Source organism: Salmo salar, chromosome ssa29 (genome assembly GCF_905237065.1).
Source record: "Salmo salar chromosome ssa29, Ssal_v3.1, whole genome shotgun sequence".
Lineage (NCBI taxonomy): Eukaryota > Metazoa > Chordata > Actinopteri > Salmoniformes > Salmonidae > Salmo > Salmo salar.
The window spans coordinates 4,845,234-4,872,093 of NC_059470.1; the positions used below are offsets into that span (position 1 = coordinate 4,845,234).

General features: G+C 40.6%; 1 protein-coding gene across 1 annotated transcript in view; it reads right to left on the reverse strand.

Moving 5' to 3' along the window:
* LOC106590053 (cadherin-12) overlaps positions 1–26,860 on the reverse strand; it is a 227,034-nt gene that overhangs the window by 31,073 nt on the left and 169,101 nt on the right. Inside the window, exons 6-7 of the mRNA XM_014180561.2 lie at positions 25,942–26,129; positions 8,049–8,302 (exon numbers count right to left, since the gene is read on the reverse strand). Of these exons, the coding sequence (XP_014036036.1) occupies positions 8,049–8,302; positions 25,942–26,129 (442 nt within the window). The remainder of the gene's footprint in view (positions 1–8,048; positions 8,303–25,941; positions 26,130–26,860) is intronic.

Sequence of the window (26,860 nt, forward strand, 5' to 3'; positions counted from 1 at the left end):
AAAATAGTTGTATTTTTGAAAAATTTGAATTTTGACATTTATTTGGATTCAAATTTGCCGCTCTTGAAATGCACCTGCTGTTGATGGAGTGCACCACGGGTGGCACGCTAGCGTCCCACCTAGCCCCAAGAGGTTAAGAACAAAGTCTTATTTTACAATGACAGCCTACCTCGGCCAAACCCTCTCCTAACACAGACGACACTGGGCCAATTGTGCTCCGCCTTATTTGACTCCCAATCATGGCCGGTTGTGATACAGCCCAGGATAAAACCAGGGTCTGTAGTGACACCTCTAGCACTGAGATTGAGAGCATTAGACCGCTGTGCCACTTGGGAGCCATTATCCTCTAGTCCCATTTTAATAAAGAAAACCTTATCAATAAAAAACACACCAACAGCTTTCATAAATACACTGCTCAAAAAAATAAAGGGAACACTTAAACAACACAATGTAACTCCAAGTCAATCACACTTCTGTGAAATCAAACTGTCCACTTAGGAAGCAACACTGATTGACAATAAATGTCACATGCTGTTGTGCAAATGGAATAGACAACAGGTGGAAATTATAGGCAATTAGCAAGACACCCCCAATAAAGGAGTGGTTCCGCAGGTGGGGACCACAGACCACTTCTCAGTTCCTATGCTTCCTGGCTGATGTTTTGGTCACTTTTGAATGCTGGCGGTGCTTTCACTCTAGTGGTAGCATGAGACGGAGTCTACAACCCACACAAGTGGCTCAGATAGTGCAGCTCATCCAGGATGGCACATCAATGCGAGCTGTGGCAAGAAGGTTTGCTGTGTCTGTCAGCGTAGTGTCCAGAGCATGGAGGCGCTACCAGGAGACAGGCCAGTACATCAGGAGACGTGGAGGAGGCCGTAGGAGGGCAACAACCCAGCAGCAGGACCGCTACCTCTGCCTTTGTGCAAGGAGGAGCAGGAGGAGCACTGCCAGAGCCCTGCAAAATGACCTCCAGCAGGCCACAAATGTGCGTGTGTCTGCTCAAACGGTCAGAAACAGACTCCATGAGGGTGGTATGAGGGCCCGACGTCCACAGGTGGGGGTTGTGCTTACAGCCCAACACCGTGCAGGACGTTTGGCATTTGCCAGAGAACACCAAGATTGGCAAATTCGCCACTGGCGCCCTGTGCTCTTCACAGATGAAAGCAGGTTCACACTGAGCACGTGACAGACGTGACAGAGTCTGGCGACGCCGTGGAGAACGTTCTGCTGCCTGCAACATCCTCCAGCATGACCGGTTTTGCGGTGGGTCAGTCATGGTGTGGGGTGGCATTTCTTTGGGGGGCCGCACAGTCCTCCATGTGCTCGCCAGAGGTAGCCTGACTGCCATTAGGTACCGAGATGAGATCCTCAGACCCCTTGTGAGACCGTATGCTGGTGCGGTTGGCGCTGGGTTCCTCCAAATGCAAGACAATGCTAGACCTCATGTGGCTGGAGTGTGTCAGCAGTTCCTGCAAGAGGAAGGCATTGATGCTATGGACTGGCCCGCCCGTTCCCCAGACCTGAATCCAATTAAGCACATCTGGGACATCATGTCTCGCTCCATCCACCAACGCCACGTTGCACCACAGACTGTCCAGGAGTTGGCAGATGCTTTAGTCCAGGTCTGGGAGGAGATCCCTCAGGAGACCATCCGCCACCTCATCAGGAGCATGCCCAGGCGTTGTAGGGAGGTCATACCGGCACGTGGAGGCCACACACACTACTGAGCCTCATTTTGACTTGTTCTAAGGACATTACATCAAAGTTGGATCAGCCTGTATTGTGGTTTTCCACTTTAATTTTGAGTGTGACTCCAAATCCAGACCTCCATGGGTTGATAAATTGGATTTCCATTGATTATTTTTGTGTGATTTTGTTGTCAGCACATTCAACTATGTAAAGAAAAAAGTATTTAATAAGATTATTTCATTCATTCAGATCTAGGATGTGTTATTTTAGTGTTCCCTTTATTTTTTTGAGCAGTATACTTCATTGTGAGTGTCTAACATAAGTTTGTAGTCAGTCAATGGAACGACTTAGTGAACAAAAATAAGCAAAGCTGACAATTTCACTGCAATGAAAAGCCACTGATAGACTCCAGTGTGTCAGTTTACTTTTCAGGATCTGAACAGCTCAACTCACTATTGAGCACCATGGATAGCTCTAGACACTGTTCAGGACCATGGATAGCACATTTTATAGTTCTGCATCACACTGGTGGATTGAGAGTGATATAGCACTGAATTCAGCACATCTATGTAGTGTTCACTGTGAACTGCAAAACCTTCTCTGTTCAACCCATTGCCATTGATGTACGTCCTGAGCCTCAAACCAGAGCAGTTGGAAGGACAATGATTCACCACGCCTATTCTTCTACTCTTTCAAATGCAATGTAATACAATGTATGGAAAAAAAATAAAAAATGTATGAAATGTATGCGTTCACTACTGTAAGTCGCTCTGGATAAGAGCGTCTGCTAAATGACTAAAATGTAATGTAAAAATGTAATGTATTTTCTGGCTCTCTTTTCTCAGAAAGAGAACTCAAAAGAGAACTCAAATTTGCCAATCATGACAATGGAACATGTTTACTTTCAATATTTCTCATAAATATGAATAGGCAGTGCAGAAGCTTGCACATAAACTAAACACAACAATCTAAAATTATGTGGACAGTACAGTCAAGTATTTGTGTTGTGAATGGCACACACTTACGTTCTACTCCACAGCACAAACTAATGTTCGCCTCTATCAAGCCACTATTGAAAAAGCCATGAAGGCCTTTCTTGTGATAGAGTATGATGGAGGAGGCTGAGAGTTTACAGCCAAGGTGGGGGCACTGGATGCTGCACCACTTCCTTTCACAATGCTTTCAGATGTCCGTGATCTCTGGTCATGTCAGAAAAGGTTGCACAAATCCCTCAGAGTCATCTGAACTTTCAGTTGATGGTTGAAGTAATTGTAAAATGCAGTTTTCATGCTTGCTCTTCCCTTCAGTTAAAGATAACTTGGTGATGCACCATTGAATAGTGGGAGTTTGTGGAGGCAAAACTCTAAAAGTGTGATTCGCTATGCATGAAAAGTCATTGGTACTATTGTTTTGGAGTTATTTTCTGACGGCATGAAAATGAACAATGTCAACTTTGGAGTTCCTCAATAATTAAACACACTCAAGACAAAGTGAAAAATCAAAACAACTGAGAGCAAAGGCTTTTTGTTCTACAAATCTCTACCTCGCCCATTCTATTGTATTTTACGAGATTAAATATTCATATTAAAACAAATACTTTCTTGGATGCAACAGGCATTTTTTTCCATTTGTGTCTTGTGCAACCACTGAATAGTACATCCTTGAAAATCATCACTGTAGAACTAAAAGCAATCTGTCTGAACAGAAATAATAGACTCCAAAGCAAAATACCCCTCATACATTTTTTAACAATGCACTCTGTTTCCATCTGTGCACAAGACACTCAATTGTCTTCTACTGTACTCTCTGTGCTAAGATTTTATTTGAAATGTTATTTGCAAAAAACAGAGTGAGATAGAGAGAGAGATAGTGTTGGGCTCATGGTTGGGGAGTAACAGATTACATGTAACCTGTTATATGTATCTGATAAAAAAAAAGATTTTAAAAAGTCACTGTAATCCTAATCCTTTTCAATGAAATTCAAAGCAGCATTGAAAAAAGGTACACGTTTTTTATTCCGCCTGAAGGAATATGACCACAAGTCAAAGACACACCAAATGCATTTGATGGATCATGGGAAAAGAACAGGAATAGGCTTTTGTGTAACACGGGTCGTATAAAGGGGACCAAGGCGCAGCGTGAAGAGTGCTCATTTCTTCACTTTAATGAAGACACTTAAACAAACAACAAAACGACAGCCAACAGTTCCGTCAGGTACACTTGACAAAATGGAAAACAACTACCCACAAAAACCCAGGAAGAAAAACCCCCACTTAAATATGATCTCCAATCAGAGGCAATGAGGACCAGCTGCCTCCAATTGGAGATCAACCCAAACAACATAGAAATAGAAAACCTAGAACACAATCATAGAAATAGAAAACATAGAAAAACACAAAACACCCCCTGTCACGCCCTGACCTACTCGACTATAGAAAATGACATCTTACTAGGGTCAGGACGTGACATTTTGTAAGCTACAGTCCAAGCCATTTCTTTCAATGGTGTGACTGCTGATGACATCCTAAGATGATCCAATTTCAATAAACACTTCGAGGTTAGGGCAATAGCATTGGTGTAGCCTATACGGATTTGACTTATTATTAATATTTGCATAGCTCATTGAATCACACTGCTGCTCTCAAATTTAGCTTTTTGCGCCTTACAGATTGTGATTGTTGTGGATGGCTGTTCACAAATGTACACTACTGTTCAAAAGTTTGAGGTCACGTAGAAATTTCTTTTTTTTTAAAGAAAAGCAATTTTTTGTCCATTAAAATAACATCAAATTGATCAGAAATACAGTGTAGACATTGTTAATGTTGTAAACGAGTATTGTAGCTGGAAACGGCTGATTTTTAATGGAATATCTACACAGGCCCATTATCAACAACCATCACATCTGTGTTACAATGGCATGTTGTGTTAGCTAATCCAAGTTTATCATTTTAAAAGGCTAATTGATCACTAGAAAACCCTTTTGCAATTACGTTAGCACAGCTGAAAACTGTTGTTCTGATTAACCTGTTATGGCTAGGGGGCAGTATTTTCACAGCAGGATAAAAAACGTACCCGATTTAATCTGATTATTACTCCTGCCCAGAAACTAGAATATGGATATAATTATTAGCTTTGGATAGAAAACACTCCAAAGTTTCTAAAACTGTTTGAATGGTGTCTGTGAGTATAACAGAACTCCTATGGCAGGCCAAAACCTGAGAAGATTTCAAGCAGGAAGTGGCCTGTCTGAGAAGTAGTGTTTCATCTTGGCTCTTTTTATTGAAGACTCAGGATCTGTGCAATAACGTGACACTTCCTACGTCTTCCATAGGGTCTCAGAGCCCGGGAAAAATTAGAAATTTAGAATTCTTTTGTCACGATTTGCGCCATGCTCGTCACCCTTATTTAGCCTTTAGGATAGTGTCTAGAACGCACGAACAAAACGCCGCTGTTTGGATATAACGATGGATTATTTTGGACCAAACCAACATTTGTTATTGAAGTAGAAGTCCTGGGAGTGCATTCTGACGAAGACAACAAAGGTAAGAACATTTTTCTTATAGTAAATCTGACTTTGATGAGTGCTAAACCTGCTGGGTGTCTAAATAGCTAGCCCTGTGATGCCGGGCTATCTACTGAGAATATTGCAAAATGTGCTTTCACCGAAAAGCTATTTTAAAATTGGACATATCGAGTGCATAGAGGAGTTCTGTATCTATAATTCTTAAAATAATTGTTATGCTTTTTGTGAACGTTTATCGTGAGTAATTTAGTAAATTCACCGGCAGTGTTCGGTGGGAATGCTAGTCACATGCTAGTCACATGCTAATGTAAAAAGCTGGTTTTTGATATAAATATGAACTTGATTGAACAAAACATGCATGTATTGTATAACATAATGTCCTAGGTGTGTCATCTGATGAAGATCATCAAAGGTTAGTGCTGCATTTAGCTGTGGTTTTGTTTTTTGTGACATTATATGCTAGCTTGAAAAATGGGTGTCTGATTATTTCTGGCTGGGTACTCTGCTGACATAATCTAATGTTTTGCTTTCGCTGTAAAGCCTTTTTGAAATCGGACAGTGTGGTTAGATAAAGGAGAGTCTTGTCTTTAAAATGCTGTGAAATAGTCATATGTTTGAAAAATTGAAGTTTTTGTATTTTTGAGGAATTTGTAATTCGCGCCACGCCTATCATTGGATATTGGAGCAGGTGTTCCGCTAGCGGAACGTCTAGATGTAAGAGGTTAAAGAAGCAATAAAAGTTTCTGGAGCATCAGCATTTGTGGGTTCAATTACAGGCTCAAAATGGCTATAAACAAAGCAATTTCTCTGAAACTTGTCAGTCTATTCTTGTTCTGAGAAATGAAGGCTATTCCATGCGAGAAATTGCAAAGAAACTGAAGATCTCTGTAAGGGTCCTATGTGTAGCTGGTGTAGAGAGTCAGGCACAGGACAGCAGATATGCGTAATCAAAGTACTTTACTCAAAAAGACTGACAAGTACTTTACCCACAAAGACGGACCGAATTACAACAAACAATCACTCACAAACACAACATGGGGAACAGAGGGTTAAATAATAAACAAGTAATTGGTTGAGTGAAGCCAGGTGTGTAAGACAAAGACAGAACAAATGGAAAATGAAAAGTGGATCGGCGGTGGCTAGAAAGCCGGTGACGTTGACCGCCGAACGCCGTCCGAACAAGGAGAGGGACCGACTTCGGTGGAAGTCGTGACAATCTCGTACAATGCTGTGTACTACTCCCTTCACAGAACAGCGTAAACTGGCTCTAACCAGAATAGAAAGAGGAGTGGGAGGCCCCGGTGCACAGCTAAGCAAGAGGGCAGGTCCATTATAGTGTTTAGTTTGAGAAACAGACGCCATTACATGTCCTCAACTGGCAGCTTCATTAAATAGTACACACAAAACACTAGTCTCAACGTCAACAGTGAAGAAGCGACTAAGGGATGCTTGCCTTCATGGCAGAGTTGCAAAGAAAAAGACATATCTCAGACTGGACATTAAAAAGAAAAGATTAAGATGGGCAAAAGAACACAGACACAGGACAGAGAAATTCTGCCGAGAAGGCCAGCATCCCGGAGTCGCCTCTTCAACGTGCCATTGGAACACAGGAGTGATGGTTGGCCTCTGATAATAGGCCTCTGTACGCCTATGAAGATATTCCATTCAAAATCAGCCGTTTCCAGCTACAATAGTTGTTTACAACATTAACAATGTCTACACTGTATTTCTGATCAATTTGATGTTATTTTAATGTACAAAAAAATTGCTTTTCTTTAAAAAACAAGGACATTTCTATGTGACCCCAAACTTTTGAATGGTAGTGTATATATGTATTTTAACCCAACAATGGATGAATTGAAGAAGTTTATTAAGCTACCTATCAATCCTTGTTTTTGTGACCAGTGGACAGCCAGTATAAAATGCGCTCTTGCAACAGCTGCATAGTGTGGATCGCAGCTATGGAGTTCCTCCCGTCTAAACTCTTCCATGGTATTATGCTCCATACTGTAAAAAATGAGTTTATTTCAAGAAGACCACGAGTGCAGCTGAAAAAAATAAACAGAAGCCTAACAAACACATGCTCAAACTCACACACTTTTTATAGACTTGAACAGCTGCAAATTATTGAGATATCAAAGTGTCACCAACAAGAACGTAGCCTAATTGTATTATCTGTAGTAGAAAGCAATGGGTTACAAAAAACCTACATAACCAACCCATGAAGTAAAATTCAACCTCCATTTATTGCCAGCTATGTTAACTTCTAACATTGATTTATCCTGCAAAATATGTTGATTAATTGGTAATATTCATTTTTGTGTTCTTCTAATGGCTCTTAAGGAGAAAGTAATCTAAAAGTAACTGGAAGTAATCATATTACATTACTGAGTTTTGGTAATCCAAAAGTTACGTTATTGATAGGTCACTAGTAAATGTAACAGATTGCAATTAGAAAGTAACCTACCCAGCCCTGTTTGGGCTTTATTGTTAGTTGAGTAGTTAAATCAGGTTAGTATTGTTCAGCTGGAACAAAAGTCTGTAAGTTTCAAAATGGGAGTCCCCCAGGCTGAGGAGTAATGAACAGAGTGTTACAGCACTACCCAAGGTCCTATAGTTACTCATCCTATTTATTAAACCATAATAAAATTTGTAACTTTACTTGACAGGACTGCTGCTAGTTAGAGGTAGACTGCTAGAGATAAAGAGAGTTTGGGCTTTATTGTTGTTGAATCAGGTTAGTGTAGACCTGGAACAAAGATCTTACAGTGCCTCCCAAGGTCTTCTAGCTCCTCATGATATTCCCTAAACCATAATAAACGTTTTACTTTACCTGACAGGGCTGTTGCTAGCATCCAGATCCTGGGCGGTGACTGCTCCGATGATGTCACCTACAGGTGAGTCCTCGTATACATCCATCTCATAGGAGGGCTTAGTGAACACTGGAGGCTCATCTACATCCAGGATGTTAATCTTCACTGTGGCCGTGTCTTTAAAGGCCCCTAAGCTGTGGAACCGTGGGTCCAGGTGTGCGTTGGATGCATCTACCTTGAAGGTGTAGGCCTTCTTCGTTTCGTAGTCCAGCGGCTGATAGAAAGAAAATAAACGATTAGGTGTGTTGACTTCAACACCTTACACTCATAGATAGGGCCAAGTGTAGATGTTTCTTACAGAATAACTATACAAAGCATATGCATGACCATTGTAGCAGTTCAAAGAGAAAACTTTGGAGATTATGGGGTAATGATCAGACCAAAGGTGAGGACACAACATTTCACCTGACACAAGACTTAATCCAAACATCGCACTGATTATTTTATGTGCATTTTACATTTGCTGTAGACCTACTATTCACAGCAATTGTGAAAAACAAAATAAGAATATACTCCGAACACATTCTGTAACATAATAATAATATTAATAGAAATGTTGGAGTAGGTGCAAGATAAGAAAACATTATTACAAGGGTTTGAGTGAGAGGTCCTAACTGGTGTCTCCAAGTGGTCACACAACTCTCCAAACTGTGCACAGTTCCTAAGTAATTTCAATGCACTTTTATGACTCAAGGAAAGAGCCTTCAACTATAAGGTGCCTTTTTTGAGCTCTCCTAGCTTTACCATTGAGGAACTGAAGCAAACACACTTTAGTAGTTTTGTTTGGAACACAGCCGTGCATCCCCACCATCACACAATTACTGTTTTTGTTTACGAAATCCAAAAACATTCCGTTAGAAATCGCAATCTGAGTCAGGTGGGCATCATTTCAAAGTTTATTCTACTGTCAACATGGCTAGCTATGTTATAAAATATGATCTTACAGTGTTAGGCTTTCAAACGGCACTTCAGATACATTTTGGTGTGCATAGAATGAAGTCATGAGTGCATTCAAGAGCGCGTTCCCCAGCTAACATTCTTCACAATACGACAAACATAGGCTCATTCTGTTTAGGACAACCCAGGGTATAAAGCATGTCATCCTTGTAACGGTGGATCAAACATAGCGATCATAAATGTTGATACTGTATATGACATGACTTTTCAAATATGGAAATGTTAAATGCACATTTGTACTCATGGGTGTGTGGTTTGCTTGTATGACATCAAAGTGGTATTTATTATAATCCTCTACGTCTCATCGTTCAGAACACATCTCTTCTCAATTTACAGCATTTCCCTCACTCAGACAAGAACAAATGTGCAAAAGTAGCCCAATTTGCAAGAGGGATGGGCGCATCTTCTTGTCGCACGAGGTGCTCATGTTTATAACAGCTGTCAGTCAAAACCCATACAGCGCTGTGAAGTGGAGAACCTGAGCTCTGACATCATGTATGTATAGCATGTTACTGTACAGCCACTGCGTTCCAATTTAGGCGATTATCAATGACTAAATCTGACATTTCCAGCCTGTATATATAATGACAAGGGCTGTGAGTAGAAAGGGCTACCAAAGGTGAAATTGCAATTATGCATGTTTAGTTAGACCCACTCAATGTTTTCCACATCCTCAATGGATTTCACTCCATGCAATAAAGTCGAGCTGCTGTAGAATAGACCCTTCTACATGGTTCAAGTGCATTCACTGCTGCATGAAAGCTCTCTGAAACTGTCGGTTTACAGGTTAAAGTGCTGATTTAAAGTGTTCTCTCTCCTATGTCTGTGACATCTCTGATCGGGTCAATTAGCTAGAGCTCAGGGTTGCATCCGTAACCATCAGTAACCATGCTGTGTCTGCAGCTGCGATGTAAACATCCACTAGCGGTGACAACCATGTACGCACCACTACCTATCTCCTGGAATCTCATGTGTGACGGCCAGTCACTCACGTACGTATTTACACAAACACACACATACATATAAGTACACAGAGATACGTACCAGCACACACACACACACACACACACACACACACACACACACACACACACACACACACACACACACACACTGTTGTTACCACAACAGCACTCATTCACAGCACTCACTCACAGTGTTGTTACCACAACAGCACTCACTCACAGCACTCACTCACAGACAGAGCCTGGTGGTCAGACTCCACTAGTCTTGTGTCACATGAGAGACATTTGTTTCTGTGTATTTCGAAATTACTAACACACAGTCACTATTGCACCAACACTGGCAACAAAATCCCCTTATTGTGCCAACAAGTAAAAACATCTGGTAATAGCTGAGAGAAAATGTGTGTGTTTGAAGAGGCCGCAAGCGAGGGGGAGAAGCTGTGAATTTAACATGATACATTTTCTATGAGCAATCAAACACGGTGAATGTAGCAAGATAATGCAAAGACACAACCCCGGTAAATGACTACCAGCCATCTTCATGGTACTATAACTGCCTAGCCACGGTTTCGTCCCAAATGGCACCCTTTTCCTACATTTTTTTTAAAACATTTTAGTCATTTAGCAGACGCTCTTATCCAGAGCGACTTACAGTAGTGAATGCATACATTTCATTTCATACATTCTTTTTTTTTTTTTTTTTTTTTTTTCCTGTGCTGGCCCCCCGTGGGAATCGAACCCACAACCCTGGTGTTGCAAACACCATGCTCTACCAACTGAGCTACAGGGAAGGCCATAGTGCCCATAGGGCTCTGGTCAAAAGTAGTGCACTACATAGGGAATAGGGAGCCATTTGGGACAAAGCTAATATCTCCATGGTAGCCTACAGTAGCCTCAGAACTATTACAGGTGTCTGATAAAAATAAAATGCTGCTGTATGTGTGAACGGGAGCCAATTTGAGAGCAATCATTGACCATCATCCACTGTGACTGCTTTGATTACAGTGAGCCAGATGCAACTGACTGGGCTCAGTTCAGCAATGGCATCTCTCTCTAGACAGGAAATGCATTCTATTACTTTCAATCACTCTCAGCAATAAAGGAATACAGAGGAGCAGGGTGCCTATAGCTACAGTTTACACAACACTTGTAAAATTGAATGGCACGTAATACATTCAAATTGCCTCACAATCAGGCGCCTGATCATTGTAAATATGTTAAGGTAAATGAGTTGCTAGCTTTGAAAAGGTCACCTTAGAAACAAAGTACAGTATATGTCTATTTACATGCTTTTATCACACACAGGTATTTGTATGTTCTTCAGGTTGGGATCAATTGCATTCAAAGAAAGGCTGTTCCCTTACCTTATAGCTCATACACACACAAACACACACACACACACACACACACACACACACACACACACACTACACTACACTACACTACACTACACTGCCTGCACTACACTGCAATGCATAGCTCAGCTGAAATACAGGCACAGGTGGAGGGAGGTTGAGAGGAGAGTTGGGCAGCAGAAGGTCTACAGTAGGCCTCATTAGACACACTCTCACTGGAGACCTGGAGCGATATGGCACTCCATCTCCACATATGCAGCACAAATACACAAACACCAATGAACGCGAGCATGCACGGACACACACGCATGCGTGTACACTTATACACATGCACGAATATACGTGCGCACACAAATTCAAGGTAAATTGGGTTCTGCAGTTATACTGAAATCTTTCCAAATCTTTAGAAAGAGAACATTATTGACTCTTGCTAAAATTGAATTACGGTAGCTATCCCCAAGACTGTAAAATTGTTTTATTGCTTGAACTTTTCCTTTGTCCTGTAACATTTTTATCAAGTCCTGTCCACAGTGTTATTTTTCAAGGTCAGGAGCTTTGGCTTGTAGACGTTGTTGTAAAGTATAGTGTGCCAAGCAGTGAATTAAATTAAGATATTGTAACAGTAGATTCAAAATGAGAATGAGGTTAGAGGAGGTAAACGCACTCTCGGCCAGCCACAGTTTTCTACTGCTATATGGAATTGTTTTAAGAAGGTCATACCAAGCATCATTTTGCTATTTGATTTTTAATCATAAAAAATATATATATACAGTATCAGGCAAAAGTTTGGACACACCTACTCATTCAAGGGTTTTTATTTATTTTTACTATTTTCTACACTGTTGAAAAATTGTGAAGACATGAAAGCTATAAAATAACACATATGGAATCATGTAGTAACCAAAAAAAGTGTTAAACAAATTAAAATATGTTATATTTGAGATTCTTCAAAGTAGCCACACCTTGCCTTGATGACACACACTCTTGGCATTTTCTCAACCAGTTTCATGAGTTAGTAGCCTGTGCCTTGTTAAAAGTGTGCCTTGTTAAAAGTTAATTTGTGGAATTTCTTTCCTTCTTAAATAAGCTTGAACAAATCAGTTGTGTTGTGACACAGTAGGGGTGCTATACAGAAGATAGCCATATTTGGTAAAAAATACCAAGTCCATATTATGGCAAGTACAGCTCAAATAAGCAAAGAGAAACAACAGTCCATCATTACTTTAAGACATTATGGTCAGTCAAGTGAAATAAAAAAAAACATCAAGCACCATGATGAAACTGGCCCTCATGAGGACTGCCACAGAAAAGGAAGACCAAGAGTTACCTCTGCTGCAGAGGATAAGTTCGTTAGAGTTAACTGCACCTCATATTGCAGCCCAAATAAACGCTTCACATATTTCAAGTAACAGACACATCTCAAATGCAACTGTTCAGTGGAGACTGTGTGAATCAGGCCTTCATGGTCGAATTGCTGCAAAGAAACCACTATTTTTTATTTTTTTTCCTTTTAACCTTTAACCTAACTAGGCAAGTCAGTTAAAAACAAATTCTTATTTTACAATGACAGCCTACCTTGGCCAAACCCTCCCCTAACCTAGACGATGCTGGAACAATTTTGCGTCGCCCTATGGGACTACTACAGGACACCAATAAGAATAAGAGACTTGCTTGGGCTTAGAAATAGGAGCAATGGACATTAGACCGGTGGAAATCTGTCCTTTGGTCTGATGAGTCAAAATCTTAGGAGTAGGCAGAGTAGGTGAATAGATGATCTCCGCAGGTGTGGTTCCCACCGTGAAGCATGGAGGAGGAGGTTTGATGGTGTGGGGGTGCTTTACTAGTGACACTGTCTGTGATTTATTTAGAATTCAAAGCACACTTATGCATTATGGCTACCACAGCATTCTACACAAATACGTCATCCCATCTGGTTTGCACTTAGTGGGGCTATAATTTGTTTTTCAACATGACAATGGCCCAACACACTTCCAGGCTGTGTAAGGGCTATTTGACTAAGAAGGAGAGTGATTGAGTGCTGCATTAGATGACCTGGCCTCCACAATCACCCAACCTCAACCCAGTTGAGATGGTTTGGGATGAGTTGGACCACAGAGTGAAGGAAAAGCAGCCAACAAGTGCTCAGCATATGTGGGAACTCCTTCAAGACGGTTGGAAAAGCATTCCAGGTGAAGCTGGTTGAGAGAATGCCAAGAGTGTGCAAAGCTGTCATCAAGGCAAAGGAAGAATCTAAAATCCAAAATTATACGATGAAACATTTTATTTGGACTTACTGTTATTAGCCTGTACAAACACGTTGAATAACAGATTCACTGCATGGAACAACAGATAGTCAAAAAAATCTAAAGTAGGGACTGGTGAACTTCACAAAATAGATGGCATCATGACAGAGGAAAATTATATGGATATATTGAAGCAACATCTCAAGACATCAGTCAGGAAGATAACCTGTTAGGGCTAGGGGGCAGTATTGACACAGCCGGATAAAAAACGTACCCGATATAATCTGGTTACTACTCCTGCCCAGTAACTAGAATATGCATATAATTATTGGCTTTGGATAGAAAACACCCTAAAGTTTCTAAAACTGTTTGAATGGTGTCTGTGAGTATAACAGAACTCATATGGCAGGCCAAAACCTGAGAAGATTTCATGCAGGAAGTGGCCTGTCTGAGAAGTAGTGTTTCATCTTGGCTCTTTTTATTGAAGACTCAGGATCTGTGCAATAACGTGACACTTCCTACGGCTTCCATAGGCTCTCAGAGCCCGGGAAAAAGCTGAACGATATCGAGGCAGGCTCTGGCTGAAACACTTTATCGCTTTTGTCAAGCGGCCACTCAGAGTACTATGGGCTTAGGCGCATGCCCGCGTCGACCGAATGCTTTCTTTTCCTTTGTCTGTTTACCTAAACGCAGATTCCCGGTCGGAATATTATCGCTTTTTTATGAGAAAAATGGCATAAAAATTGATTTTAAACAGCGGTTGACATGCTTCGAAGTACGGTAATGGAATATTTAGAATTTTTTTGTCACGAATTGCGCCATGCTCGCCACCCTTATTTACCCTTTAGGATAGTGTCTTGAACGCATGAACAAAACGCCGCTGTTTGGATATAACGATGGATTATTTTGGACCAAACCAACATTTGTTATTGAAGTAGAAGTCATGGGAGTGCATTCTGACGAAGACAACAAAGGTAATAACATTTTTCTTATAGTAAATCTGACTTTGATGAGTGCTAAACTTGCTGGGTGTCTAAATAGCTAGCCCTGTGATGCCGGGCTATCTACTGAGAATATTGCAAAATGTGCTTTCACCGAAAAGCTATTTTAAAATCGGACATATCGAGTGCATAGAGGAGTTCTGTATCTATAATTCTTAAAATAATTGTTATGCTTTTTGTGAACGTTTATCGTGAGTAATTTAGTAAATTCACCGGCAGTGTTCGGTGGGAATGCTAGTCACATGCTAGTCACATGCTAATGTAAAAAGCTGGTTTTTGATATAAATATGAACTTGATTGAACAAAACATGCATGTATTGTTTAACATAATGTCCTAGGGTTGTCATCTGATGAAGATCATCAAAGGTTAGTGCTACATTTAGCTGTGGTTTGGGTTTATGTGACATTATATGCTAGCTTGAAAAATGGGTGTCTGATTATTTCTGGCTGGGTAGTCTGCTGACATAATGTAATGTTTTGCTTTTGTTGTAAAGCCTTTTTGAAATCGGACAGTGTGGTTAGATTAACGAGAGTCTTATCTTTAAAATGGTGTAAAATAGTCATATTTTTGAACAATTGAAGTAATAGCATTTCTAAGCTATTTGAATAACGCGCCACAGGATTCAACTGGCTGTTGAGTAGGTGGGACACCTAGCCCATAGAGGTTAAAGCTTGGTCGCAAATGGGTCTTCCAAATGAACAATGATCCCAAGCATACTTCCAAAGTTGTGGCAAAATGGCTTAAGGACAACAAAGACAAGGTATTGGAGTGGCCATCACAAAGCCCTGACCTCAATCCTATAGAAAATGTGTGGGCAGAACTGATAAAGCGTGTGCGAGCAAGGAGGCCTACAAACCTGACTCAGTTACACCAGCTCTGTCAGGAGGAATGGGCCAAAATTCACCCAACTTATTGTGGGAAGCTTGTGGAAGGCTACCTGAAACGTCTGAACCAAGTTAAACAATTTAAAGGCAATGCTACCAAATACTAATTGAGTGTATGTACTGTAAACTTCTGTCCCACTGGATGTGATGAAAGAAATATAAGCTGAAATAAATCATTCTCTCTACTATTATGCCGACATTTCACATTAAAATAAAGTGGTGAACCTAACTGACCTAAGACAGGGAATTTTTGGATTAAATGTCAGGAATTGTGAAAAACTGAGTTTAAATGTATTTGGCTAAGGTGTATGTACACTTCTGACTTCAACTTTATATACATATAGACCGTACCAAAATAAATGATCTAATGACTCTGCCTCCTGGGAAGATTGAAACCCCAATATATATAGCATTCCATTGGTTGAAAGAATTTTGTAATATTATTTATATAAAAAATGTGAAGTTTTGAATCTTGTGTCGTTTTGAGTGTCAATTCATAAACCATGTGCCATGGAATCAGTACATTAAAATTCTCTTCCCAACTATTTTGCAAATTATATGACACAGCTGTCAATTTATTGTTCCTTAAATGAAATTGGTATATAATTTTCTTTATCACAATTTTCTTCTAATGCAGGGCCGACAGACAAGTTCCCTACTTTTTCCCCCTTCCACTTGCGCCTCTTCCATTTTTGTAGTAAAGCTGCAATTAGTTGGTTGTAATTTTGGGTTGAGCAGACATTTCCCTATGTCTGTGTTAGCTTCATGTGTGACATAACTCCACCAGTCGTATTTATGATATAATTGACAAAGATTTTACCTTTTTTTTATATTGAAAAATAAGTAATTTTTTATCAATTAGTATATATGAGTTTAACCATAATATTTGTTATATTATGAGTTCTGTCTTTTCAGGTGGATTAAACTGAAATTGTAACCAACTTTCTAAGGCTTGTTTAAAAAGTAACAATATTTTTGCAAATTCATATTCGTTATATAAATAGGCCCTTTTAATTTTGTCTGGCTTGCCATTCCAAATAAAATTGAATATTTTTTGTTCATATAATTTAAAAAGAGACATCTGTTACAAAACACCAACACGTGTAATGACTTTTGACAATTGTTATTAGGCCTACACTGTAGCCTGCAATAATGCGTCTTGCTTACAAATTTTATATTTTTTGTAATGTTAAAAGTTGGGAGACCTGAATAGGGGCTGAAATACGGGACGCAGCTGTGTCTGTCCTGAGCTGATCGGCGCAGGAAACTGTGGGGACCCAGTTAAAACAATGTTGCAATTTCGCTAGCAGGCTGAACCCAGTCAATACAGCAAATTTGCTAGCAAAAGCTAAAGAAAGACAGAGAGGGGCAGATAGGCGGAGTGGAGAAATTAATGTGATTAAAAGAACCTGAACCAACTGTCACTGGTTTAATCCATGACAGAGTGTTGGGGGAGTTCGTTTTGTTTGGAATAATATTTTATTTTCATATATATTTAACGCTGTATCACTACAACAATGCATTTAATAAAAATTGGTTAAACTAGAGCTCCTGCATTTAAGGAAGCTCATGTCTCATTTTGGGAGATTGAGGGGGGGTCTCCCCCATAATTCACACACTGCTCTCACCTCCCTCTCTAGAACATGCCTCATGCATCCATGTCCATTTTCAGCTTTCTACATTCCTGGAGTGTTTCATTATGATAGGAATTGGTATGCAAGTTATTCTACGGTATTCTAGGATGCATCCCAAATGGCACACTATTCCCTATAGGGTGCATGCACTGTTTGGACCAGAGCTCCATGGACCCTTGTATAGGAGGGTGCCATTTGAGACACAACCACAGAGAACGGTCTCTCTTCTCAACAGGGGAATGTGTAAAGAGGACAGACAGAGACAGACTTCCTCTCATGTCAGTGTTACTGCTCTTCAACGTCACAACAGAGCACACTTTGAATTCTAGACGCGCTGGCCTAGCCCTTTGATATGTAAATGTGCACCTTCGTTCCACTGGCGGTGATACTGAATGAAGGAAACCCAAGGTTTTTCTATTGAACACTATTTATGATCCAAGGGGACTTTGTTAATTTTGAATTAATCAAGGTATCGTTGTCATAATCATTTAGGTAAACAAGCATTGAAAATATGTTTTTAGTCCATGATAAAAATATGAATTTATAACACAGTACAAGGGACAACATTTGTTATACCAGCACTTAAAAAAACACCAGTACATACAGCATATTGTAAACTGTCAAATGCACTTTTTTTTTATCTGTATTTATGGCTTTAACTTGGGGGCTGCTTTTGGCTTCTTATTCTGATCTACCTCCCTGAGTGCGTGAACGTGTTTTATGGAGGCATTTCTCAGCCTAGCTACTCCCTGGTGCTTTATTTTGGAAGCAGAAGCAGGATGATACATTTTTAATAGGTTCTCCATTTGTTTGTTTTGAGTTCAATATTAAAATAACTGATCTTTCAACAACCCCCGTTTTTTTCCCTCTATCTCCCTTTCTTCCTCCCTCCATTTTCCTCCTTCCTTCCCTCCCTCCCTCCTCCTCCCCCCCCACCCCTCTAACCATCTTACAGTATGCTAACACCTTGAGGTAAATACAGTATAAACCAGTTTTTCCACAGAATAATTGTTGCATTATGACACTTTATCACAACACAGCTCAATATCAACACACCTGTTTATGCTAGCTAAATGCAAGTATAACCACCAGACAAACAAACAACAAAACAAGCCGGAAGATGAAAGCAGGTATAAAATAGATGAATCCTTCCTGATAAATATTTCATTAGAGGCTGAGTCATAAATCCCATTTAGTATTATGTATGTACAATGTCACTCATGAATCATTAACTTCCCTTGTCTTCACATGACTTCATCCCGGTGAGAGAAAATCAAAGCCAAGCAGGGCAGTCAACACATCACAACACAATATTTAATTCCACTCACGTGCATTGTAGTGATTTTCATAAACAACAACAGAGGAAGGCAAAGGAAGTAGGGTATTTTCTGACTGCAGATCAGTGAAGCCATTGTGTATAGTAAATGGCTCAGTGGTTGAGGGCCGGTCCAATAGCTCTGTTTGGAGCTACAGTATGGGGGTGATTTTCACAGGGTCATCTCAACCCTGTACACAATGGTTTCACTGATCTGCAGTCAGCTCGACAAAGTTCTACCCATCATGGGGATGTCCAACTAGCATTAGCCCTCCATCTCCACCCATGACATCATCGGTCAATTGAGCATGGAACACAATGAGGGGACCAGCATCATCTACGTCCCGGGAGAGTGCTGCATTGAATTTGGTGGCCTCACTGCGGAGATAGAGAAGAGGATGCTCACTTTATTGTCCTCCATCAGTCACACTGTTCAGTGTCCTTGGCTCTCTCACTGCTCTGCCCCCCACACCGCTCTCTCACAGTGATTTAGTGTCTGTCTGAGACTGACTCCCTTTATAGTACACTGCTATTAACCACGACCAATAGGGCTCTGGTCAAAAGTAGTGCGTTGTATCAGGAATAGTGTGCCATTTGGGAAGCAGACATGTGGTGCTGGTCTGAGAGACCTGCAAGCCAGCTTGTAGCCTAACAGAAGTCCTGCCTAGCTGTCCACACTGCAGCGAGATGAGCCTATAGTAGAGTGGAGTGACTCCTCACACTAGATACCTGGCACTCTAATAGGACAGGGTTTAGCCGCGAGATGAGCCCTGGCACACAGCTCTAATCTATTACACCCCCACATCCACACGCCTCCAGGCCACCAGAGAGAAACCACAACTCCATCCTGAGTGGCTCTTAGTCCTCTTTATTTACCTTTTTCAATCTCTTTCTCTTCCTCTCTCTTTTCTCATAGAATTATTTCTATATACCTCTCTCTCTCTATTTGACATTCCTTTCCCTCTCTTTGATACAAAAAACTAAAACACCACACACACACACACACACGTGTACACACACATACATGTGTATACACACACACACACACACACACACACACACACACACACACACACACACACACACACACACACACACACACACTTTCAAAGCGTGATGAAGGTGTTTGTCTGCATTGGGCCACCTGTTAATCCTGCTGATCTGTGGCATCTTCTTTGCCTTCCTCCTCCTCTTCCTCCATGGGTGCCTTGCACACCAGGGCCCAAAATAACTCCACTAACGTCCTAGTATAATATCCAGCTCATACCACAGCTGTTTGTTGTAAGACTGTTTTCTCCATTTCAGCACGGTATGTGCTCTATCTAATAGTGTTACACTGTATACAGACAGGAAAACTGCATTCAAATGAACAGAATAAATGCAAATTAGATGTTCATAACTTTGGAGTTTAGTTCATCTTGTACTTTCAAAGGACTTTAATCGTCATTAAATAAATATTGAAACGCTCACTGGAAACCATTGATTCTTAAGTGCCCAACGGGTGGCACTGTGTCCACTTATATCTAATACTTCCACTTACTTCAGCTTTTGTTTGACAACCAGAAATCCAGGCTCAAACTTTTCACTCCTCCACTGAAGACGTTGCAGCTGTCTTTGCACTTAGCTCTCCTCAAACATCATCTGACCATTACCTTTTTCAGAGCCCAGTAATAACTCATCAGGACCAAAGAAGCGGTAATGGTTTAGAGGCTCTCCGATGATTTAATGTTCATACAGCCCACTAATGGAATTTGTGATAGAGAAATGAGACTGCTGACAGTGTCTGGCTTTGGCAAAATTAAGTGTTTAATTGATGACTACAGACTGGGATGAAAAGGTCCACTAGACTAGCTGAATACTGACAATGGTTCTGACTTTGAAAAGTAAAATTGTTAGAGAGGCAAGTTGGGGAGGAATAATTTCAGTTTGTCTTTCAATACTGCTGTTTGACTGTTCATTTTGGTTTGTGTTTTGTGATTGGAAATTGGGTTCCTTTTTTATTGCATTGTAGCTAAATGCATCTCTCTTTGGTGCTATAATGTTATTGTTATATTATACATTTTGAATGTGTGATAATATTAAATGAGATAAACTAGCACCTCACATTTTTTGTGACTATGGACACTGTACCGTATTTATCTGCTCCAAATATAAATCACATACAGTGCCTTTTAAAAGTATTCATCCCCATTGGCGTTTTTCCTATTTAGTTGCATTACAACCAGTAATTTAAATGGAATTTTATTTGGATTTCACGTAATGGACATACACAAAATACTCCAAATTGGTGAAGTGAAATGAAAAGAATAACATGTTTAAAAAAAACGTAAAAGTGGTGCGTGCATATGTGTTCACCTCAACCCCTTTGCTATCAAGCCCCGAAATAAGATCTGGTGCAACCAATTACCTTCAGAAGTCACATAATTAGTTAAATAAAGTCCACCTGTGTGCAATCTAAGTCTCACATGATCTGTCACATGATCTCAGTATATATACACCTGTTCTGAAAGGCCTTAGAGTCTGCAACTCCACTTAGTAAGGGGCACCACCAAGCAAGCGGCACCATGAAGACCAAGGAGCTCTCCAAACAGGTCATGGACAAAGTTGTGGAGAAGTACAGATCAGGGTTGGGTTATAAAAAAATATCAGAAACTTTGAACATCCAATGGAGCACCATTAAATCCATGAAAATGGCACCACAACAAACCTGCCAAGAGAAGGCCGCCCACCAAAACTCACAGACCAGGCAAGGAGGGCATTAATCAGAGGCAACAAAGACACCAAAGATAACCCTGAAGGAGCTGCAAAGTTCTGTTCGTAGGACCACTTTAAGCCGTACACTTCACAGAGCTGGGCTTTACTGAAGAGTGGCCAGAAAAAAAGCCATTGCTTAAAGAAAAAATAAGCAAACACATTTGGTGTTCGCCAAAAGGTATGTGGCAGACTCCCCAAACATATGGAAGAAGGTATTCTGGTCAGATGAGACAAAAATTTAGCTTTTTGGCCATCAAGGAAACCGCTATGTCTGGCGCAAACCCAACACCTCTCATTACCCCGAGAACAGCATCCCCACAGTGAAGCATGGTGGTGGCAGCATCATCATGTGGAGATGTTTTTCATCGCAGGGACTGGGAAATTGGTCAGAATTGAAGGAATGATGGATGGCGCTAAATACAGGGAAATTCTTGAGGGAAACCTGTTTCAGTCTTCCAGAGATTTGAGACTGGGATGGAGGTTCACCTTCCAGCAGGACAATGACCCTAAGCATACTGCTAAAGCAACACTCGAGTGGTTTAAGGGGAAAAATGTAAATGTCTTGGAATGGCCTAGTCAAAGCCCAGACCTCAATTCAATTGAGAATATGTGGTATGACTTAAAGATTGTTGTACAACAGCGGAACCCATCCAACTTGAAGAAGCTGAATAAGTTTTGGCTTGAAGAATGGGAGAAAATCCCAGTGGCTAGATGTGCCAAGGTTATAGTGACATACCCCAAGAGACTTCCAGCTGTAATTCATGCAAAAGGTGGGTCTACAAAGTATTGACTTTGGGGGGGTGAATAGTTATGCACACTCAAGTTCAGGTTTTTTGTCTTATGTCTTGTTTGTTTCACAATAAAAAATATTTTGCATCTTCAAAGTAGTAGGCATGTTGTGTGAATCAAATGATACAAACCACCCCAAAATCAATTTTAATTCCAGGTTGTAAGGCAACAAAATAGGAAAAATGCCAAGGGGGTGAATACTGTCGCAAGCCACTGTACAGTATGTCACACATTGCTTTTCATTGAGCTTTACTGGCTTGGTATTAATCACATCATACTGTACTTCTGGTTGGCACGCAGGATAAAGAGTCTTTCTCAATGAGAGACAAAATTAATCCAGTACAGTATTTAAATGGGTCCCCTGGACAGGAGCCAACAAGGGTTATGCCAAACATTTTGCCACTAAACAATATCATTACTTTAGGCTTAGTACATATCAGCAGCCTAGTCATTTTTTAAAGGAAGACTAGAGGAAGCGATTAAACACACAAGCAGACAAGTGCACCACAAACACATTTATTCTGACTAAAAGCCTCTTTCAAGCCCAGGATCTACTGTATGGGAAATGAGTTATTTCTCCCTCTGTTGTTCATTCTCAGTTTGGGCAAGCGTGTAACTTTGTTTGTATGTGTGCACGTGCGTGCGTGTGTCACTGCATGTGTGTGTGATTGTGCTCATGCATATTCAGGCAAGTGTGTGTGTTTCTCAGCATGTGCGTGTGCATGCCTCCCTTGGTAGCACTGAGGATTCCTCTACAGTGACCTCTGTTTATTGTCTCTGGTAATCTTTTCTTCTGCAAAGGGGATGACTAACCCCCAATGTGTACATCCCCATCCCTCCAAGCCTCGCTCTGCATGTTTCTGTATGGGCAGACTGGGCACCAGATGATTATCCCCTGAAGCCATTACCATGCCTGATCCTCTTATCATTCAACAAACCTGAGTAGGGGTCTGCCAAACTGTGTGCAGAGCTGCTGCTGCTTCCTCCTGCCCTCTCCCCCTCTCACCACTGATGCTCAACGCAGGGGCGAGGAGAGAGGAAAGAGATAAAGAGAGCGGGATAGAGAGAGAGAGAAAGAGAGAGGGAGTAGATAGAGAGAAAGACAGAGAGAGAGCAAGAGGAAGAGATTGAAATAGGGGCCTGTTTGCACACACCACTCTAGAGACGGGCAGCGATCCCTTCTGAGACTGTCTGTAGGTGGCTCAGCATTCTGAGAACACGGTCAAGAACTCATAATGACTCCATCTCCAACCGCCTACCTTTTCCCGTTTCACACCCCTCTACTCATGCCCCACTGCGTCCTAGACATGGGTCGAAGAACATGTTGTTTAGAAAACTACACTGTGGGGGGATCCAGTGTGAGTGGCTCAAAGATCTTCCCCATGGACAAAGGCTTTGGGCAGTCACCTCCCAGCGAGGGGAATACATCACACTGTTCCATTGTTGTGATGGCACCATATCAAACACAGGAGGTAAAAAACTATAAAGGAGCGAAAGGATTGAAAGGCATCCCTGGCCCATCCATCTGCAGTATTTACGATGTAAACAAATAAATGTCCTCATTTACATCATAATCATAATCTGGGCTTGTCTTCTTTTCTAATCCATTGTTCACAACTGGAGAAGGTCAGATTTGATGATCTATAGCTATGATCCACTCGTAAGCAGATCATATGTATAAACACACACAAACGTACATACATACAAGCACACAAGCATACGCACAGCCAAGCACACATGGCACAGAATCCAAATATGTATTCTCTTCAGCCATATTTTCCTGCATAGTTCTAAGGATAAAAGGAGTACACGTACATTTGTATATGTGGGAGGATGGACTTTTTTTTTTGTTCAATCAGAGAAACAATTGAAGAATGTATGATTCCCCAAAGTATCATATTCAGTCACTTTTTCATACATCCCCTGAAAGGCACAGAAACAGAACAGAAGAACCAATTAATGATACAATTTTGTCATGTCTGCACCGGTTTAGCTACTTTTATGCTTTTGACTTGATTCAAAAATCTGTATTTTTGGATATATTGTCCTTCAAACTATTTACCTCAAAAGGTGCATTTTCATATTTATACATAAACAACCACTATTGTGCTACAAGGGAAATTCCTCTGAAATACAACAACAAGAGAGCTTCTGTGAATATGCACAGTGCTCAAATAAGAGCTTTGCCTGAAAATGGAGCAACTGCACATTTTAGTTCTTGAAAGCACCTGGTTGGGTGGCGTTGACGAATCTTGTTATATTTAACTCTGACACAAAGGTAGAAGATTTATGTAATTATTCTCTCTTTCGCTCATTCATGCATCATACTTTTTTAATCAAGGGAGGGAAACCATCTTTCCAGGAAAAACCTAAATAATCTATCTGAACCATTAATATCCAACACCTGTCTTGAAAAGTAATGGATGCATCCCTATGTGACACCCTATTCCCCATAGGGCTCTGCTCAAAAGTAGTGTGATGTGTACGGAATAGAGTGCCATTTGGAACTCAGCCAATGTTTACTTCTGACATTCATCTTTTTCTCCTTTGCATTTTGAAGATCCTCAAACATGTCGGCGTTGTATTATGCAAAGTTATCTTTTCTCTGGCAGTTTTATTCTGTTTCCCGTGTTATACTTCTCACCACGCTGCCAACAAATAGCATTTAAAATCACTACTGGGGTTTTAACTGCCTCAAACACCACCACCTAAAACTTGCCTGGGGGGAACTCAAGAGTACTGTGCGTAGGGAATGCATGTGAGTCAGTGTGAGTGGGAAGTGGGAACATGTGCAGAAATTGATGGCTCTAAGCAAGTTCTTGTTTGTTTTGACGGGGGCTAATATAAGCCTAGTCAATGTGTACAAAAGTAAAATCAGGTTCAGTATCCAAAAGGTATTTGCCTATTCTGGCAAGTCAACATGCCTTGAGCATATTTATCCATTTTGCAAAGTGACCATATGACATTTTAAATTAATCTTTCCATGGCAGGTTGAGAATATATATATATAGCAGTGGCACTTAAGATTTCATCTCAGAGCAACTGTCCTTACAGTAATGGACAACACCAAAGCAATAAACTACCAGCAAATACTATAAACATGAATCTGTGAGTCTGTTTCCCAAATGGCACCATATCCCCTATAGAATAAACTATTTTTAATCAGGGCCCATAGGGCTCTGGTTAAAATGTATGTACTATATAAGGATTAGGGTGCCATTTCAGACAGAATAGGCAACACATTAGTCTGTAAAAAATTAAATAAACAAGCTAGTCATATAGGTTCCATTTACCAATACAGACTAATGGGCATATATATGTTTTAGATTTAATTCACAGCAACAACAAAACAACTTAACAATAATAGTACTATATGAACTTGTTAGCCAAACACCTGGTACCATTTCTACAAAGCTTGAAATGACCAGTCAGCAGTATTGCTGACCTCAGGAAAACATATGAGATCCTTAATCCATTATATTGTCCTTAACAATGTCCTAATAAAGGCATTATGTGGATAGACTGTATAGCCAAACCCCTAGAGCAGGGGTCTCCAACCCTCTTCCTGGAGAGCTATCATCCTGTAGGTTTTCACTCCAACCCTTCTCTAGCACATCTGATTCTAATAATTAGCAGGTTGATATGCTTAACCCGGTTAGTTACAACTGGGGTTGGAGCGAAAACCTACTGGATGGCAGCTCTCCAGGAACATGGTTGGAGACCCCTGCCCTAGAGGACTGATACTAAAAAGCTTATACAACTGAAGCAGTGGAGGCTGGTGAGGGGAGGACAGCTCATAATAATAGCTGGAATGGAATGAATGGAACGGTATCAATATGGAAAATTGTGTGTATGACATTGTTCCAATCATTCCGTTTCAGCCATTACTACTGTATGAGCCCGTACTCCAATTTAAAGTGCATCCAGATACCACGTGACTGATGAAGACGCTTACCCTTTTGAGAATGATGATTCCTTCCTGATTGTGTTCACTGGTGATGATGTCAAACATGTTGTCACCATCCCCCGGTACGACGTTGTACTCTACTTCTGCGTTCTTCCCGATGTCCAAGTCATGAGCTTTGATCCTTCCCACAGCAAAACCCACCGCAGAGGACTCAGGGACTCTCAGGTGAAAGAAACCTTAAAGACAAAAACAAATAAATGGATTAATCTAGACTAGTTCATTTTCAACTTCTGGCATTGTATTGGGCTTTTTTTCAGTGTGTCCCGAAATGGTTTGGAAGCGAGCAACAGGGCAACTGCATATGCTAATTGGCATTGTCATTATTTGTGCAATGCAGCCAAAGAGAGAGAGAGAGAGTGAGAGAAAGAGAGATAGAGAGAAAGATTAAGAGAAACTTAGAAAGAGAGAGGTACCATAGATAGAGAGAGAGAGGTACTGTAGAGAGAGAGAATGAGAGAGAGAGAAATAGGGAGAGAGAGTAGACAGACTGAGACAGCAGCAGTAATAAATATCAAAACTCACAAGTAAAAATAAGAAATAAGAACACGAGAAAGTAAGAAGCTATATACAAGGTAAGTTCCAATATCATATTCACAATGTGCAGGGATATTGGAGTGAAAGAGGTAGATACAGTGCATTCGGAAAATCTTTAGATCCCTTGACTTTTTCCACGTTTTGTTGTTTCAGCCTTATAAAAATATACAGTGGCTTGCGAAAGTATTCACCCCCCTTGGCATTTTTCCTATTTTGTTGTCTTACAACCTGGAATTAAAATAGATTATTGGGGTGTTTGTATCATTTGATTTACACAACATGCCTACCACTTTGAAGATGCAAAATATTTTTTATTGTGAAACAAATAAGAAATAAGACAAAAAAACTGAAAACTTGAGTGTGCATAACTATT